This window comes from Chiloscyllium plagiosum, unplaced genomic scaffold (assembly GCF_037043375.1).
Source record: "Chiloscyllium plagiosum isolate Xiang-an unplaced genomic scaffold, Cpla_swu_hap1 HiC_scaffold_9, whole genome shotgun sequence".
In the NCBI taxonomy this organism is placed as follows: domain Eukaryota; kingdom Metazoa; phylum Chordata; class Chondrichthyes; order Orectolobiformes; family Hemiscylliidae; genus Chiloscyllium; species Chiloscyllium plagiosum.
Genome location: NW_028270147.1, coordinates 4,198,238 through 4,211,888, shown reverse-complemented (window position 1 = coordinate 4,211,888; position 13,651 = coordinate 4,198,238). Strand labels below are relative to the sequence as shown.

Here is a 13,651-nt window from a genome sequence, read left to right as displayed (position 1 = left end):
AATCACTGAAGATTATTTCCCTTTCTTACACTAGGGAGGATTCCAAGATCTGGAAAGTGCTTTCTTAACATTCCAAAAAAAACCTTACGATTAAAGAAAATGTACTATTCTAGGATAAATGTTTCATGTTGTCATGGGCAACAGATTTGCAGGACTGGAGGAATAGAATTGGAGAATGAACTCAATGTTTAAAGATTTGGTCAGTTTTTCAATGATTCACTATTTACCAAAATAATGTCTCACCATCTTCTCATTTGCTTAAATCCTCCCTTAGAAAATAAACCATTAAGAGGAGATTTGTTAACAACTTTGAAGGGTTGAAGAGAAACACCCTTTCCACTGCCTGGAGGGTCAGTAAAGAGAGGGGATTTTATTCAAGCAAGGAACAAGAGAGTATGATAAAGAGAATTTGTTTTCAATGTGTTATGTAGTTGTAATCTGGAACCGCACTGAGTGACAGAGCATTGGAAACGGATTCAACAATAACTTGTGGGGACTGGAGATCCATTGAACAATACTTTCAAGCAGCTAGCACAGGGGCAATGGGCCGAACAAACTTCTTCAGTTGGTATCAGTCTAAATTATTTCCCACGTGGCTTCATTTCCCTCAACGTTCTTCCATTAACAGCAGTAATTTATGAGCCATTTGCAACTGGCATGCTTCCCATGTAAAACACAGAGATTAACTTGTCTTCAGAACAGCTGTTAGATTCTGAGATCTAGAAAACACCCATTGATTGACTGATGGCCAAGGACTTACAAGAAGGTCCTGACAAGTGCATTAGAAAATGCTCATAAAGTGATAATTAGAAACGGCAGTTGCTTACCAAGATAGTTCCTTGCAGAATAGCTTTAAGCAGTACTTGCCAAAACTGTAGGCTGCGTGAATATGACAATTATAAAAACAAAACCTATCCATAACCATACATTAATAATGGGTTTCTGAGGAAGGGTCCCTCGGCTGAAACATTGACTTTGATTTCTCTCCACAGATGCTGCCAGACCTGCTGAGCATTTCTCGCAATTTCTGTTTTGGTGTGTGCATGTAACATGAATAATATTCTGCAATTACATGAGATCCAAACTGACCTATACCATCATTCCATTTGGCCACCATAATACCCTCATTGAACCAAACTCTCTCAAAACGGTAAGGGGAGGAGAAGATTTAGTGGCGTTTTCACAAGACAACTATCCCAGAGACTCAGGTAAGGTCCTGAGGTCTAAAGTTCAGAAGCTACCATGGAAGATGGAGGATGTCCCAGGCCCAACCATCTTCACCTGCTTAATCAGTGATGGTAATCCCCAGGATGGTGATAGTGAGGGATTCAGTATCGGTAACCCCCAGGTTACCTTCCCTCTATCATAAGATCAGAAGTGGGGATGTTCGCTGATGATTGCACAATGCTCAGCACCATTCCCAACTCCTCAGTCACTGAAGCAATCCATGTTCAAATGCAACAAGATCTGGACAATATCCAGGCTTGGGCTGACAAGTGGCAAGTGACATTCACGCCACACAAATACCATCATCAAGAAGAGACAATCTAACCATTGCGCCTTGACATTCAGCAAATCCCCCATGATCAACAACCTGGGGGTCACCATCACTGAATCCCCCACTATCAACATCCTGGGGGTTACCGTCACTGAATCCCCCACTATCAACATCCCAGGGGTTACCATCACTGAATTCCCCACTGTCAACATCCTGGGGTTTACCATCACTGAATCCCTTACTATCAACATCCTGGGGGTTACCATCACTGAATCCCTCACTATCAACATCCTGGGGGTTAGTATCACTGAATCCCCCACTATCAACATCCTGAGGGTTAGAGATTAGATTCCCTACAGTGTGGAAACAGGCCCTTTGGCCCAACCAGTCCACACCAACCCTCCGAAGAGTAACTCACCCAGAACCATTTCCCTCTGACTAATGCACCTAACACTATGGGAAATTTAGCATGGCCAATTCACCTGACCTGCACATCTTTGGACTGTGGGAGGAAACTGGAGCACCCAGAGGAAACACACGCAGACATGGGGGAGAATGTGCAAACTCCACACAGACAGTAACCCGAGGCTGGAATCGAACCTGGGTCCCTGGTGCTGTGAGGCAGCAGTGCTAACCACTGAGCCACTGTGCCGCCCACAGGTTACCGTCACTGAATCCCCCATTATCAACATCCTGGGGGTTACCATCTGTGAATCCCCTACTATCAACATCCTGGGGTTACCGTCACTGAATCCCCTACTATCAATATCCCGGGGGTTACCGTCACTGAATCCCCTACTATCAATATCCCGGGGGTTACCGTCATTGAATCCCCTACTATCAACATCCTGGGGTTACCGTCACTGAATCCCCTACTATCAATATCCCGGGGGTTACCGTCACTGAATCCCCTACTATCAATATCCCGGGGGTTACCGTCACTGAATCCCCTACTATCAACATCCTGGGGGTTACCATTGACCAGAAAAGGACCTGGACTCACCACATAGATGCAGTGGCTACAACAGCAGGTCAGAGGCTGGGAATACTGCGGCAAGTAACTCACCTCCTGATCCCCCAAAGTCTGTCCACCATCTACAAGGAACAAGTAAGAAGGCTGATGGAATACTCCCTACTTGCCTGGATGGGGGCAGCTCCAAGAATTCAAGAAACTTGACACCATCCAGAACAAAGCAGCCCCCGCCTGATTAGCACCACATCCACAAACATCCACTCCCTCCGCCACTGACGCTCAGTAGCAGCAGTGTGTACTATCTACAAGATGCACTGCAGAAATTCACTAAAGATCCTCAGACAGCACCTTCCAAACCCACTACCACTTTCACCTAGAAGGACAAGGGCAGCAGATACATGGGAATACCACCACTTGCATATTCCCCTCCAAGCCACTCACCATCCTGACTTGGAAACATATCATCATTCCTTCACTGTCACTGGGTCAAAATCCTGGCATTCCTTCCCTAAGGGCATTGTGGATCTATCTACAGCACATGGACTGCAGCGGTTCACTAGCTACCTGATGAAGGAGCAGCGCTCCAAAAGCTTGTCCTTCCAAATAAACCTGTCAGACTATAACCTGGTATTGTGTGATTTCTAACTTTGTCCACCCCTGTCCAAGACTGGCCCCTCCACACTGCAGTTCAAAACGACATCTCATCACCACCTTCTCAAGGGCAACTAGGGACAGGCAGTAAATGCTGGCCCAGTCAGAGACACCCATGTCCCACAAATAAATTAAAAAATGTTCAATGCAAAAAAAATGATATTAAATAAAACCATGAAACGGTTGTTGGTTTTTGGGGAAAGAAGTTCATTTGGTTCATCAATGTCCTTTCAAGAAGGAAATCTGCCATCCTGACCTGGTCTGGCCAACATGTGACTCCAGACCCACAGCAATGTGATTGCCCCTTAACTGCCCTCTGGGCAATTAGGGCCGAGCAATAAATGCTGGCCTAGCCAGTGACACCCTAATCTCACAAATGAACAAAAAAAAAATCAGTCTTGAAATTATTAATTGAGCACCATCCCTGATTCCCAGTCTCAATGACTTTTTGAGGGAAGGCTTTGAGACTGCTATTGCCCTCATTGTGAGGATGTGCCTCCTGACATTACCCCCTGAATGGCCTGGTTCACATTGGAAGGTGCTAACCCTTGTCCCGGACTCCCATATCAACCCTTTCACTCACAGAGGAGACAGATTAACTCTCCTGACCCAATCAAATTCTTCAATCATCTTAAACACTTTCAATCAGATCATCCCTTCATCCTCCACATTGAACAGTTGAAGAGTAAGACAGTACTGTGTAAACAGAAAACTGTATTTCCCTAAATCACTTACAGTGAGGCCAGGAAATCCAGGCTGACCAATTCCTCCGAGCAATCCCTGCAAGTATTAAGTTCCATGTTAGTTTCTCACACTGACAACCTGTTACACCCAATGGACAAACATAAAGTGAATTTCAATCATATGGGAACTGTCTATAAACAGGGGAGCTTTGAGGATGGCCATGTGTGACCTGGTTTATCTACAACTGTGGCCCATGTGAAAATAACCCAGAGTGATGCACAGTGCTTCAGCCAATATGGAACAAATGCCTTAATTTTCCCATTTGTTCACATTATACAATGGTCTGACATCCTGCTCTGAAAGTCATTGAGAAAAACATTTGGAGCAGACTCAATGGACTGAATTCTGCTCCTATATCTCATGGAGTTAGATCCAGGAGGACTCAAAACTCCTATTCTGCTGAGCACCCAGTCTTCCAAGGAGTCTGTTGTGTCATGGATGGAGTTAAACCTGGATTTGTGCTGACAGCGTGAAACGTCAAAGCATCCCTACTCTTCAGAAAGAGGTGGGTAAGCGATTGAACATTCCATTTGACCCACTTTCCTCAATAATGTAGCAGATCATTCAGGTGGTCTCACTCGCCTCTTCCTCTACGGGGGCTTCATGTCTGGACATTTCACAAAATATCACAGTTTCTTGGAATTTCCCGTCAGGAGGAGTGGCAGCTTTTTGGTGCCGTTTATGTTGCTGAGGACTACAGCAGCAACAACTTCCTGCCTTGCCTCTCCCTCATCACATGTTTCATTTCTAAACATTAAAGAGTGGAGGGTAAACAATGGTCTGGTTCCACCCAAGGCTATCACGTTTAGGCAAAGTCAGAAGTCACCTGACACCAGGTTATAGTCCAACAGGTGTATTTGAAATCACAAGCTTTTGGAGCGCTGACCAAGGGGTTAGGACTGGGGCAGCGCTCCGAAAGCTTGTGATTTCAAATAAGCCTGTGGGACTATGACCTGGTGTCATGTGACTTCTGACTTTGATATACCGAGACCAGCTGACCTCTTGCTAGGAGTGGCTACGAGCAACGGACCAAACAGACACTTATACATTTGATTATTTTTCTTTTAACATTTATGGAGATGTTTTTAAAAAAAATGCCCTCATAGAATCAGAGAGTGTATTGTGGCTTCCGGAGAGGAAAGATTTATCTGAAACATATTCAAAACAAAAGCAACTCATTTTGCATTCATCTGCAATGCAAATTCTGCCCCTAATTTTGCAGCAACAGCATAACTGCAGAAAATGCACGCATTACTGGGTCAGAGTCATTGTAAACAGCTGAATTTTTTCTGAGGCAGGTTTTGATGGAAGGGGAAACTGTGGGGTAATGTATTAATCCTCGCCCTGATCTTCAGGGTATTTGCTCTTGCAGGGACTGCGAGTGCCTGTGGGCATGTGTCACAAGGGATTCCACTTCAATGGATGGTTCTAATCTTTACACAGCTGTCAACACAGTTTCCCTTTAAGCCAGAAAGTATAATGAGCAAGAACGATTGGTGGATGTAACTCACTAGGTTGCCATCAGAACCAGGAGGGCCTCTTGCTCCAATAGCACCTGGATATCCCTGTGAAAACAAAGAATAAATTCCACATCAGCAAGGCAAGTGTCACGAGCTGTTTCCACAGGACGGCAAGGCGGTTGTATTAAACTCAAATTCGAATCACAGAATCCCGACAGTGTGAAAGCAGGCCATTCAGCCCATTGAGTGTGCACAGTATTCCATGCAGACCCACCTCCAACCCTATCCCTGGAACCCTGTATTTCCCATGGCTGATCCACCTAGCCTGCACATTCCTGGACACAACAGGGTGGAGGGGGAGGGCTTCCGAGCACGGGCCGTGCCCTCTCTTGTCATTTCTTATCTCTTTTTTTTTGCTTTTTTCAAATAACATTGGCCATGGCTAATTCACCTGGCCTGCACAGCTTTGGTCTGTGGGAGGAAGCCCACGTAGACATGGGGAGAATATGCAAACTCCACCAAGCCAGTCATCCAAAGGTGGAATCGAGCAGAGGTCCCTGGCGCTGTGAGACAGCCGTGCTAACCACTGAGCCACCGTACCACCCAAAAATACCCCAGCTACCAACGTAGACATATGCCCATGGAATCTTAATCTTAACCACACCTTAACCACTTGGCCATTCTGAATCACATTTGAAACACGGGCTGTGCATAACCTACACTCCACATTATGAAACCTTTCAGAAAATGTATCAAAGGTTCACAAGGATGATCCCTTATAAGGGGTGGTCTGACATTATCTGTGTTGAAACTTTATTGCTGGAACAGCACAGCAGGTCAGGCAGCATTCAGGGAACAGGAGACATTATCTTAGGCCCATGGGGGACAAGCTGGTTGCACAGACAGGTGCTGAGGAAGGACACGTGGCTATAGAGGCAGGATTGTGAATGAGTATGGGTGATGAGCTGCAGGGCAGCGGAGATAACCAGGGGGTCACAGTGGGAGAGACATTCACTGAGCTCTCTTCAGAGGGAGGAGGAAAACCTCTGGAAAGTGGGCAGCCTTGGAAGAAGCTTTGCAGTATGAACATAGAACAGTCCAGCACAGTACAGGCCCTTCGTACCTTGATGTTGTGCCAGCCTTTTATCCTACTCTATGATCAAATAACCTATGTACCCTTCATTTTACTGTCATCCATGGGTCTATGCAAGAGCCGCTTACATGTCCCTAATGTCTCTGACTCTGCTAGCACCGCTGGCAGTGCATTCCATGTACCCACCATTCTCTGTGTAAAGAACCTATCTTTGACATCTCCCCTAAACCTTCCTCTAATCACCTTAAAATTATGGCCCCTCCTGATAGCCATTTCTGCCCTGGGAAAAAGTATCTGGTTATCCGCTCAATCTATGCCTCTCATCACCTTGTACCCCTCTATCAAGTCACGTCTCATCCTTCTTCACTCCAATGAGAAAAGCCCTAGATCCCTCAGCCTTTCTTCATAAGACATACCCTCCAGTCCAGGCAGCATCCTGGTAAATTTCCTCTGCACTCTCTCTAAAATTTCCACATCCTTCCTATAATGAAGTGACCAGAACTGAACACAATTGCAAGTGGGCCCTATAAAGCTGCAGTGTAGCCTCGGGGCTCTTAAACTTAATCTCCCTGCTAATGAAAGCCAACACACCATATGCCTTCTTAACAACTCTATCAACCTGGGTGGCAACTTTGAGGGATCTATGGACGTGTACGCCAAGATCCCTCTGTTCCTCCACACTGCTAAGAATCCTGCCTTTAACCCTGTATTCTGCATTCAAATTCGACCTTCCAAAATGAATCACTTCACACTTTTCCAGGTTGAACTCCATCTACCACTTATCAGCCCAGCTCTGCATCCTGTCAATGTCCTGCTGCAACCTGCAACAGCCCTCCGCACTATCCATCACTCCATGAACCTTCGTGTCATTGGCAAACTTACTAACCCAGCCTTCTACTTCCTTGTCCAAGTCATTTATAAAAATCACAAAGAGCAGAGGTCCCAGAATCGATCCCAGCGGAACACCACTGGTCACTGAGCTCCAGGCTGAATACTTTCCATTGACTACCACCCTCTGTCTTCTATGGGTCAGTCAATTCTGTATCCAGACAGCCAGATTTCCTTGTATCCCATACTTCCTTACTTTCTGAATGTGCCTACCCTGGGGAACCTTATCAAATGCCTTGCTAAAATTCATATACACCACATCCACTGCTCTACCTTCATCAATGTGTTTTGTCACATTCTCAAAGAATTCAGTAAGGTTTGTGAGGCATGACCTGCCCCTCACAAAGCCATGCTGACTATCTCTAATCAAACTATGCTTTTCTAAATAATCACAAATCCTGTCTCTCAGAATCCTCTCCAATAATTTGCCCACCACTGACATAAGACTGACTGGTCTGTAATTCTCAGGATCATCCCTATTCCCTTTCTTGAACAAAGCAATAACATTTGCCACCCTCCAATCATCTGGCACTACTTCAGTAGAAAGTGAAGATGCAAAGATCATCACCAAAAGTGCAGCAATTCCTTCCCTCGCTTCCTGGAATAACCTTGGGTATATCCTGCCAGGGGATTTACCTATCCTTATGTTTTTCAAAATTTCCAGCACATCCTCCTTCTTAACATCAACCTGTTGGAGCATATCCGCCAGTTTCATGCTGTCCTCACAAATGTCAAGCTGCTTCTCACTAGTATATACGAAGCAAAGTATTCATTAAGGACCTCCCCTATCTCCTCTGACTCCAGGCGTAAGTTCCCTCCACTATCCCTGATCGGCCCTACCCTCACTCTGGACATAAGTGTAGGAACAAGAGGATTAGGGTTTTCCTTAATCCTATCCGCTAACATTTTTTCATGCCCTCTTCTAATTTTCCTAAAGCTATTCTTCGGTTCCTTCCTGGCTACCTTGTAACCCTCTAAAGCCCTGTCTGATTCTTGCCTCCTCCACCTTAAGTAAGCTTCCTTCTTCCTCTTGACTAGATGTTCCACATAGGAGAAAGTGAGGACTGCAGATGCTGGAGATCAGAGCTGAAAATGTGTTGCTGGAAAAGCGCAGCAGGTCAGGCAGCATCCAAGGAGCAGGAGAATCGACGTTTCGGGTATGAGCCCTTCTTCAGGAATGAGGAAAGTGTGCCAAGCAGGCTAAGATAAAAGGTAGGGAGGAGGGACTTGGGGGAGGGGTGTTGGGAATGCGATAGGTGGAAGGAGGTTAAGGTGAGGGTGATAGGCCGGAGTGGGGGTGGGGGCAGAGAGGTCATGAAGAAGATTGCAGGTTAGGAAGGTGGTGCTGAGTTCGAGGGTTGGGATTGAGACAAGGTGAGGGGAGAGGAAATGAGGAAATTGGGAAATCTGAGTTCATCTCTTGTGGTTGGAGGGTTCCTAGGTGGAAGATGAGGCGCTCTTCCTCCAACCGACGTGTTGCTATGGTCTGGTGATGGAGGAGTCCAAGGACCTGCATGTCCTTGGTGGAGTGGGAGGGGGAGTTGAAGTGTTGAGCCAGGGGTTGTTGGGTTGGTTGGTCCGGGTGTCCCAGAGGTGTTCCGCAAGTAGGCGGCCTGTCTCCCCAATATAGATGTTCCACATCCCTTGTCACTCAGGGTTCTTCCCTTCCTTGCCTCAGTGGGACAAACCCTTCCAGCACTATCAGCAAGGGCTTCCTAAACAACCTCCACATTTCTGTCATGCATTTCCCTGAGGACACTTGTACCTAATTTATGCTCCACAGTTCCTGCCTAATAGTATCGTAATTCCCCCTCCCCCAATTAAATACTTTCCCATACCAACTGCTCCTATCCCTCTCCCTGACTATATTAAAGGTCAGGGAGTTGTGATCACTGTCACCAAAATGCTCTCACACTGAGAGATCTGACCCCTGGCCTGGCTCATTGCCAAACACCAAATCCAACATGGCCTCCCCTCTAGTCGGCCTATCTACATAGTTTTCAATAACTTGGAAACAGTAAGGACTGCAGAAACTGAAGATTCACAGTTGATAAAATGTGGAGCTGGAAAAGCCCGGCAGATCAGACAGCAGCAGAGGAGCAGGAAAGTCGATGTTTTGAGTGTTGATGAAGGACCTTTGCCCCAAGACATCAACTTTCTTGCAACTTCAATGCTGTCTGACCTGTTGTGCTTTTCCAGCTCCACATTTTATCAATTGTGACTCCCAGCATCTGCAGTTCTTACTGTTGCCAGAGTAAGGTTCAACAATTGGAGGTCTCCCTCTTAAAGGTGAAGTTTTTTTTGTGTCAGAGGATCTATAGTCTCCGGAATTCTTTATTCCAAGAAAATAGAGGAGGCTGGGTTGTTGAATTTATTTGTAGAATCGTACAGAGGATGCCCTTCCGTTCACTGAGGAGAAAGTGAGGTCTGCACTGAGTCAGCACTGAGCTACCAACACTTATCAAGGCCGGGTTAGATGTCTTTTGACTGATATGAGAGTCTAGGGCTATGGGGGCAGAAAGAAAAGGGGAGATGAGACCTCAACCAACTCAACCTTGCTCTTATCAAATAGCTCAAGGGGCCAAGGGACCTACTCAAGCTCCTAAGCACGATGTTCTCACATTCCATAGGAACAGGAGTAGGCCATTCAGCCCCTCAAGCCGGTTCCACCATTCAATGAGATCTTGGCTGATCCATGGCCTAAATCCACATGGCCTTTGGCTCATCTTCCCAGAAATAAAACCTTTAACCAGTGGGAAAGGTGGGACAGACCAGAAACCCTTACTCAAGGAAACAGAATCACCTGACTGAAATCCTTAAATTATGAAAAGGTTTGATAATATTGAAATAGAGAAAATGTTTCTTCCCATGGGGCTGGGGTGAGGGATATCCAGGGAAAGGGCCAATACAATTGTCGGTCATTATATAACCCAGAGGGAGGCTTCATCATCCAGCAAGTAATAGGGATGTAGACAGACTCCCACAGGGACCGTTCAAGGTGAATATTGTTGGTACAATTAAGGGAAGCTTGATAAACACGCAAGATAAGAAATGAGGAATATGGTGATAGGGATAAGTGAAGACAGGTTGGACCAGGCTGTATAAAGCCAGCACAGAGCAGATGGTCAATAGGTCTGTGAGTTCAGGACAATTCTGTGCAAAGGGATGGCCTGACATTTCTGTGAAAAACTGGGTAATGCACAATAAAAAGCACAGGAAATATCAAAGTCACACATAGACCTACAACAATGACAATCATTGCCAATGCATCTAACAGTGCAGATCCCCTCAGTACTGAGCCCCCGACAGCATGGTAGCTCAGTGGTTAGTACGGCTGTCTCACAGCAACAGGGACCCATGTTCCATCCCAGCCTCGGGCGGTTGTCTATGTGGAGTTTGCACATACTCCCCATTTCTGCGTGGTTTTCCTCCCACAATCCAAACATGTGCAGTTCAGGTGGATTGACTGTGGGAAATACAGGGTGACAGGGGTGGATCTGGGTGGGATGGTCTTCAGAGGATTGGTATGGACTGAATGGCCTGTTTCCACAGTCAGGATTCTATGAGTACTGATCTTGTGACAGTACAGCTCTCTGTCAATCTACATTCAATGCTCAAGTCTCTCTGGTGATGTTGAGTTACTGGATGCAAAGCATTAACCGATTTCTCTCTGCAGGTGGTGCCAGACCCACTGAGCTTTTCCAGCAGTTTCTGCTTTTGTCTCTCTCAAGTGAGACTTGATCCCACAACCCTCTACAACTGAGCTACAACATAAATAACAATCACCTAATTGTTGCTATTTGGAAGGAGGCCATTTGGCCCATCATGTCTGTATTATGTTCTTGTTCTCGATCTTTTCACCCATTGGGAATAGTTTTCCCAATCTACAGGGCTCAAATTTCTCATGACATCAGGCATATTGATAGAATCAACGATCACCTCATCTGACCATTAACATAATACTTATCAATATAAAGTAAAAATATATCTTTCCACTTGGAATAATCCAGTTTTCAAATGTAATGGAATGATTCCTGACTGTAATCCTGACTGTATCAGAGTAGCAAATAAAGAAGGATTTGACGCCTCCTTGTGGCTCATTGGATGTAAGCAGCTTAATCCCAGTAGATTGACAAGAGTTGTACTGCCAGATACTCATAGAATCCTGACAGTGTGGAAACAGGCCATTCGGTCCACACCAACCCTCTGACGAGACTGCAGCACATCCCGGTTTGTAAACTGACTTCATTGAAGTGCCACCGATTTATTGAAGGGCTTTTTGCTTTTCTTCAGTTTGACAATTTATAAAACCGAGTGCCATCCACACTGAGTGTCTGAAACAGTTTCTCATTTCAGAACGTGTTTACCAGAGAGCAGGTCAAGACAAGATGGCTAATCTGTCAGAAGGACTTGCACTTATATCAGAACTTCTGTGGACCTTAAGGTGTCCCAAAGCGCGTTATCATTGAATAAACGTTGTGACTCTGCGTCGATCACCACTCCTTCATCAGCCTGGGCTCTAAGCTCTGAAATTCCTTTCCTATTCTTTCCTTCAGTTCTTATTTAGGAAGATACTCCATGTCTAGCTTGTTGCCATTATTTCGAGTGATACAGCTTCTGTGGTACACTTTGACATGTTTCTCTACATCGGGAGCACAATATCATGCAAGTGGTTGTCGTCATGTACAAACTGCAACAGCCAATTGGTACACAGGAAGCTCTCACAGCCATATTACCAGTTTGCAACATTGATTGAGGGATCAACACACGTCACCGTTTCATCTGAATTTTTTTTTGTATTTCTGATGTCATCTCCAAGTTTATCCAACTTTACCTTACCCTCACATTTTACTGATGTTGTGAATGCACAATGTATACCCAATGTACTAATTCTTGTGAATATTTCGGACTCATTTTAATAGCATTCCAATCCCAAACAACAGAATCATAGGACAGGAACAGGAGGAGGCCATTCTGCCCTTTGATCCACTTCAGCCATTCTATATGATCATGGCTGGTCATCCAACTCAGTCCCCTCTTTATGCTTTCACTCTATATTCTTGGATCCCATTAATTCTGACAATTGTGTCCACATCTTTCTTGAATGTTTTCAATATTTTGGCCTCAACAGTTTCCTGTGGTAGAGAATTTCACAGACTCATCTTAGTCCTAAATGACCAACTCTTATCGTTAAACCGTGACCCTCAGTCATTGGGACCATTCTTCATGTATCTGCCCTGCCTGGTCCTGTTAGAATTGTATAAGTTCCTGGTGTCTCTAGTCTCTCCACAAAACAAAAATTCCTCATTCCTGGTCACATCCTGGTTAACTCCTCCACACCCTCTCCAACACCTGGACACCCTGCAAAATATGTGATGCCCAGAGCTCTACATAATTTTCCAGCTGAGAATCATGCCATGATCGAGGCCAATGAGTTCATGCCGGCTCTCCAAGTAAAAACATGGAGATACAAGTGTTTGTTTGGGGTTGACAAAGTCATAAGTCACATGACAGCAGGTATATTCCAACAGGTTTATTTGAAATCACAAGCTTTTGGAGCACTGCTCCTTCATCAGTTCCCTAGACAAAGGAGCAAATAAAAGGACAAGTAAACCTGTTGGACTCTAACTAGGTGTCGTGTGACTTCTAACTTTGTCCAAGTAAAGCAAGCCAGTCAGTCCCAGTGAGTTCTGAAAAAGGGATACTGGACCTGAAATGCTAACTCTGCTTTCTCTCTCCACAAATGCTGCCAGACCTGCTGAGTTTCTCTAGTAACTTCTGTCATTGTTTCAGTCCCAGTGCCCTGCTCTGTTCCTACAGTCCTTCAAGTACACTTCCTCCTTTCAGCAGCCTCATCAGCACTGAATTCCAGGTCACTAACACTCGATGCTTAATAGCTCTTCCTCATCCTCCTCCAGCATCTCTTTCTCTAAACTGTAGATCTGATGCCACTTGATCTTGTACCATTAGCCAATGAGAACAGTTTTTCCCCGTCAACCCTACCCTAACTTGTCATAATGTTGTGTGGCTCTGTCACCCTACAGTTAGGGTTTGTTTCAGTTAGGGCCCTCACTGATACAAACAACCGAGGTGGTGATTGCATTACTATAGGTGGGATCTTGCTGTGCAAATTGACTGCTGTGTTTCTTACATTACAACAGTAACTGCATTTCATTACGTCCCAACACTTTGGGTCCTCAGAGGGTGTTTAAAGGTGTTTTTGAAACATAAATCTTATGTCTCTGAAAGTAATAGAATTGCAATCTATTTGGTTTATATCAGAGCTTCCAAGTTGGAATGTTAAATTATTGAGCACATTTTTGATTGTTTGTTAAGCAGCGTGA

At 45.1% G+C, this 13,651-nt stretch overlaps 1 protein-coding gene across 2 annotated transcripts in view; it reads right to left on the bottom strand.

The window, feature by feature from the left end:
- The window catches only part of col24a1 (collagen type XXIV alpha 1), a 454,588-nt gene that overhangs the window by 218,497 nt on the left and 222,440 nt on the right, over nucleotides 1–13,651 (bottom strand). For both annotated transcript variants that reach the window (XM_043698575.2, XM_043698577.2), the window contains 2 exons: nucleotides 5,378–5,431; nucleotides 3,858–3,902 (listed from right to left, as the gene is read on the bottom strand). In XM_043698575.2, the coding sequence (XP_043554510.2) occupies nucleotides 3,858–3,902; nucleotides 5,378–5,431 (99 nt within the window). The remainder of the gene's footprint in view (nucleotides 1–3,857; nucleotides 3,903–5,377; nucleotides 5,432–13,651) is intronic.